Below are 6,780 nucleotides of genomic sequence, written 5' to 3'. Positions count from 1 at the left end.
TGTATACATAAAATAATAATACCTAACTCGCGCTATACATAATACAAAAATATAATAAAGGTACGTACGAGAGTATAATATGTGTCGTTTTGTCACATGTCATACATAATATGAGTACACACAATGCGTGTATACATTTTTTGTTATATGTTGTTATTAAAACACGACATGTATATACCTATGGACCTTATAGTAATAAGTATAAAATAAGTAAATCCAAATTTTTGTTTATTTATTTAAGTTTAATATTATGTGAGTTCAGAGGATAATTTTTTTAATGGGTTATCTTTTAGAGGTCGTAGCCACTACAGCACAGATACTCCAGCCCCCTCAGTTGAGCTTATGTCGATCATCTATATCCATTGCTCATTATTATATTGATTATTTGCGGATTTTAGTTTTTTTTTTTTTGTAGCCATTAGTTAAAACTATTACGGCACGACAATTAAAGCGGATTTTAGTTAAAAGTTAAAACTTATGAGGTAGGTATTAATATGACATAAATACACATACATGGATTATATATGGTATCTGGCTACAATCGAGTAAAATAATAATATCTTGGACCATAGTAATGAGATTTGTTTATTTAAATACCAAAGTTGTAAAAATAAACTACGGATATTCACTATGAAACCGGGCACACGAGAGGAAAGACGCTGGCTGTGTTACAAATCATCGGGGAATGTCAGTGGAACCGAAAAGGAGCTTAACCAGACATATTTTATCAAGGATGAATAGAGGACTATAGCGGCGGGCTGTCGGACCAGGTCAGCCATGTGGCTGATGCCGGCGGGCCTTTGAGGTGACCAGGCTACGTTCTCGTTGGGACCTCGGAGATGACTTAGCGCAGTGTACTACAACAATGTGCGGCCGAACGCGAATCAGCCGGCGGAGTAGGAGGATGCGAGCTCAACGGAGATAAACATAGAACATGGCATGCAGCGGCACTTGCAGCAGCAGCGGGTGACAGAGGATCAGGATCAACGGGGCGAGTTTATAGATGAGTCTACGCCGAAGGACCGTGCACTGGAAATGCTGCCGAGTCCACTGGAAATCGGCCCACCCGTGTTTGTTCTGTGCTTGCGAAAGCGGCTGGGCGAATCGGACGAAAAAGCCAGGTTACAGATCGAAGTGCGTGTGCCGAGTGAGTTTCGGAACCGCAGAAATGGTGACATGATTGAGGAGGAACAAAATGACGGTGAAACTGAAGGGAATAAGAATTGACTTGGTAAATCCAAGACAGTAAACTTATTGAAGCGTTACAACAAATGTAATGGTTTTACCACAATACATGGTACCTAATAGAATATCTATATCATAAGTAGTCCTATACAGTAGTATGAATTGATTTTTTAATGAGTGTTACTATATAGAATATAATATATATAAATGTCGAAGAATCGTGGAAAAATCAAAATTTTTAATTTCGTTTTATTATTTTCAGCATTCAAATCTAACCTGCAAGTTTCCTGTAATATACGAAAGCTGGCGTTCTCGAAGCCTTGTCACGTTTCTATTGAAGCTGCCACCCTCACACTTCTTATTCTTTAATCAGTTCCACAGTCACCAAGTTCCTCCAGTCACCATTTCCCGGTCCGATGCACTCGACACGCCTCTCCGATCTGCAGCCAAAAGCTTTCTAGTCCGAACCGCCCAGCTGACCACCCACAGAACGAACACGGGTCAGTTTCCAGGACGCGGCCACCGTTTTCGGTGGTCCTTCGGCAAAGACCGATCTTTAGACACGTTTGTATAGCTGATCCTGATCCTGGTCCTGTGGCTGCTGCCGCTGCGTGCCATAATCGCCATCGAGCACAAACATCATCTTGCTCCTTCGAAAGTGCTGCCCGCTGAAGCTCAGTCGGTCGTGAACTGTAGTGCACTGTGTCGTATCGTCGTGGCGCGACGAGAACCACCCTGCACGCTCGGTCACCGCAGACTTCCAGGTCTGACAGTCTCTGCAAATCCTCTATTTTTGTCCTTGGTACAATGTATGTCTGAGACCATGGAAATTCACTGATTTGAGAGCACCAGCGTGTCTTCCCTCAAATATTTGTCCGGTTTCTTCTAGACGATTGTGGAAGAAAGTCAAACGCTAGAAGCTAAAAAATTAGAATGAAAATAAAGAAAATTGTATGATATTTATACTATTATTTTTTATTCTGTTCTAAAGTGTAATAATATACGATTACAATGTTAATAAAAAAAAACTAAACTATAATATTGTTTATATTATTATTACTTTTTATTTATAATTTATAATATTAATACATGCAATCCAGCATATTCAGATGAGTTATAACCGTATTACATTAAACCGGATTTCGCAACAAACAACATACATCTATACATTTTTGAGAACATTTTGATTTATTAATTTTTTTTAATAGCAAAACACCACATAGTGCTCACAAATTTGGTACTCTTAATAACTATGTAGAATTGATTGTGTTATTTTAATACTACCCAAAAATTATATCCTTACAACTTATATATTCTACAACATCAAATCTGTTACATTTAGTTTGTAGCATAGTTGAGGTAACAACAATAGGTATGTTGGCGGAAAAAAATTCAAGAATAAACAAATTTCAATTATTTTAACGATAGAGAAGGGTTTTGAAAGTGACGTTTCTATTTCATGGATTTTAAAGCAGAGAGATTGAATTTTGACCTCCAAACCGTGTACATATTTTCATGTGAACGATGAACTGTTTGTTGACACAAAAAAAACTGACTTTGTTGAATTTATTTTCATATCGGTCATAATATATTGGCCATTGTAGATCGCCATTTGACATACATTTTAATTTATATTTAATTTTGCGGTTTAAGTGTTTCCGACTCAAGTTCAAATCTGTTCCAGATGGCTTGGGGCATCGTTAAACTATATTTTGGCAGAAAAAAAAACAACTATTAAGTGAATTTTAACTGGTGAAACGATAGAAAATATTTTTTAAAGTGACGTTTCTGTTTCATCGATTTTAAAGCAAAAAGATTGAATTTTGACCATCCAAAGCGTGATATTATTTTTAAATGAATGACGAACTGTTCGTTGACACAAAAAAACCCGAATTTGTTCAATTTGTCTTCATATAGGTTAAGATTCAGTCAGAATAGTTATGACATTTAAATGTAGTGTAGGTTATACACGTTTTATTGCAATATGTATGGAATAAAATAAAATACCTATATTGACTCGTTTTATTTTCATTATTTTTTACAATTTAGACTATACATTTTATAAAATATTCGCATACATGTTTTAATTAGAATATACATATCAATTTTGAATTATTATACAATTATTATTATTTTATACATGTATTATAAAGTATATTATGTAGGACTGTAATTTTAAAAAGACATTTGCAAATTACAAGGGAGGGATAAACAGTAGCCGGCGGAATCAATATGTAGATATTATAAACGGTCGCCGGCGTAGTCAATAGCCGGCGGAATCGATATACGCCCGTTGGATGTTATCCTAACCTACCTACTGTTATCGGTTTGTCTTCATAGTTTTTTTTCAAATTGTATGTATTTAAGTGACTGTGTTTTGTCTGAAATTTCATCTTGTCATACCATAACTGGTGGCCGTAATACGTGGCCGCGTCGATTTGTAGCAAACGTAAAAATTATTTCAAACGATATAGAGCCGTTGCTCATGGTGTTGATGGGTGGTACGAAATCATTGAAATAAATGTGTGAGAATCGGTAACCCGTACGTGCTTCCGATAGAACAAGCGTCGTTGTTGGCGGCCACCCCATCATTGCTCAGATCCGCGCGAATCCTCCGGACCACCTAAGCGGCCGCTTGAGGTTACATCGACGCATCACACTCGACACACTCGTCGTTTTAATTCGAGCATAGCCTAAAATATTATGCTTTAATAAAGCATCAACGATGAAAATAGTATAAGCGTGTTTTTTTTTATATTAATCGTGATCGAACAATTTTTTCGTTTGTGTTTACTGCACTCCAAGACTGTGTGCTGCAGCTTCACACATTGACTGTTTGATGACAACTCTGATTTTAAATCAAAAAAATAATAATAATCAAAAAATAATATTGAACTGAATAAAATTAAAATTTTATAAAAACGTATCAATGTTGGATTACAGTTTGGAGTTATCCACAACTGGACTGCATTTTTTACCACGGTAACCCTTCGTCCTTCGTATTATATTTTCTCTATTAATTTATCTTAATTTATTTACTCAGGACACTACTGAATAATGAGGGCCGGTCCAATACGTATCATAATATGATAGCGCCGGAATGCCCGCATTACGTTTATAGTGTTATATTCTGTGATAGTGTTAAGATGCTTAGACATTTCGATGATAACAAATTGTTTTTCCCTCTTTTTCTTGTTTAGTCATTTAGTGACATTGTTTAACAGGTATAGATTTTACATATTTGTATGTATAAAATAATTACTTATTACACATAAATACATAATATTATGTTGGTGTGCCGTTATCCTCTGCATTATAGGGCTTAAATAAGGGAATTCCAGTGGGCTGTTGAGATAGTCAAGGTAAGGGACCGCACACGAATATATTATTAAGACAGTATTGCACACGGCATACGTGGCACAATATATTAATTACTATTAATAAATGTCACAAGGAAAAGTTGATTTCTAAAAGTAGTAAAATAGCCGTTGTGAATACTTAAGTGGGACCTTGTAAAATACCATGTAATCTGACTGTTTGTCTAGTATATAAAGGCCCCACATCAGGGAGACCAAACACACTATTTCTTCGTGACGACTAGTTGACAGTATTCATGTTAGAGATATTTGTCTTAAATTGTCAACATTGCTCTGAGTGCTTAAAAAGTTAAATTACTAACCCAAGACAATAAATTAATAATAATAATTAATTTGTCTACGAGTAAATTCATTTGATTCGACCCTTGTCAACCGAACTAAATATCTGGATCGCAACAGGGCCGGTTTCATAAGTAAATAAAAATGGACAGAACCGTATCAATGGTTATCAATTTTTCATTCCCGACATCATGATTATTGTTTTTTTTAAGCTTTCATGATGTCACGATTTAACGCATAGCTGAGTACACCGTAGTACCGTACATATACAAACTATGTAACAATCAACGTATATGTACCGATCAAGTTTTACGGCATATCAATATTTAGTTATCACGGATTTGAGTGTATTTAATACGACCCAAAGCTCTTGCTATCAATCACCCCATTTTCTCACAACTGCAGGTGTAGTACTGTAGTTGGCCAATATTTTGATACCTACTGACTATTGGTGGTTTTATATTCTTTATTTCTTTCTATGCCGTCTTAATGGTTTTTTTTATAGTTTATTCAATAATAATTGGTCACTGATGAGTGATGACTTTCCCGATGAGTGTCGGTGAATATGTCACAAGCCAAAATACTGCCAAACATACTAATAACTTAAAGTATATAGGTACTTAACAAATATACCAGTAGTTGGAACAATTTTTACACAAATTACTTGCCTAAATTTTAATTGTTGGTGTACTTGGCAAGTACTGGGAAACCGGCTAATACTCGATTACAGTCAATAATATTAGCAAAATACAATAACTAAAAAAACCATAACTTTCACACATAAGATTAGCCATAAATATCCGCCAAAACTAACTTGATAGTAACATCATCGCAATATTCTAATGACTTAATTATTATTTATTTACATCAATACAATGTTTAATATAATATGTTGTTGCAAAACCTTAGAATAACATTAAAATTTAACAAAAAAAAAAACTTCAACCCTAAATTATAATAATTTTACAGTGAAAACATGTACAATAATGTTTGTTATTATTTGCATAAAACATCAATATAACTTTCAATTTACGCTAACAAAATGTTTTTTTTTAATATAGTAATATAGCCTATAGGTAGTCATAACAGATATAGATAATAAATAAAACTTATTAACTATGTACTATGTACATACATGTGAACATTAATGAAATTCTTCAGTACGATATAATTTTTTTAATATATATTTGGTGTGTCCCAAATACCTACTAATATGATTCATAAGTTTTTGAACCTCTTCATTTTCCAATTCTTTTTCAACTCGTGTATATGCCACCTTTTTTAAAATTATCCATGTTGTTGGTAAATCTTAAATTAGAAAAAATGACAACGAAATAAAATAATTTTTAAGTAAATACAATTTTTTAAATAAGTGTTTACATTTTTTTAAATATAACTTACAGGTTATTTATCATGATACCATAAACATACTACATTATGAATACATACTTAAAATAATAATAAATATAAACTTTGTAAACTATTGAATAGATTTTATTTTACATACCATATTCTATTGTCACAAACTATTTTAATATCATAGTCAAACCAAGTTGGTTCTGGATCTAGGGGCCTAGGGCATCATAAATGTCAGTAGACACTGGTTACTCGACCAATTGGCCATTTACAAAACCGTACACTACTATTTTTTAGATAATTTGTGTCATTTTGAACTAGTCACTTTGTTCGTACTCCTCCGTTGATGTCGAGGGAATAAGTTTTTCATCATACAAATATTTATTAACTGATCGACGTCGTCGTCTTTTGTTTGATAACATCAGACACATATTAATTGTACAATGCAACAATGCAATATGTATATTATTATAACATCAACATAACCTAACTGAAGGGGGACATGGGCGCAAGCAGGCAAATGCATTTTGAGAATCAAAAAAGAAAAATATATAAAAAATCAAGCATTATTCAAATCTAAAAA

General features: G+C 33.8%; 1 protein-coding gene across 1 annotated transcript; it reads left to right on the top strand.

The window, feature by feature from the left end:
• The first annotated feature begins 939 nt into the window (after window positions 1-939).
• On the top strand, window positions 940-1,254 carry LOC111027196. The gene has a single exon (XM_022305455.1). The coding sequence runs from the start codon at window positions 940-942 to the stop codon at window positions 1,225-1,227; it is 288 nt and encodes a 95-aa protein (XP_022161147.1). The 3' UTR covers window positions 1,228-1,254.
• The last annotated feature ends 5,526 nt before the right edge of the window (window positions 1,255-6,780 follow it).

The sequence above is a fragment of the Myzus persicae genome, unplaced genomic scaffold (assembly GCF_001856785.1).
Source record: "Myzus persicae strain clone G006 unplaced genomic scaffold, MPER_G0061.0, whole genome shotgun sequence".
Taxonomy (NCBI): Eukaryota; Metazoa; Arthropoda; class Insecta; order Hemiptera; family Aphididae; genus Myzus; species Myzus persicae.
This window is presented reverse-complemented; position numbering and strand designations above follow the sequence as displayed.

Excerpts from the sequence above, each read along its gene's own strand:
- LOC111027196 (XM_022305455.1), top strand. The coding sequence starts at position 940 with ATGCAGCGGCACTTGCAGCAGCAGCGGGTGACAGAGGATCAGGATCAA.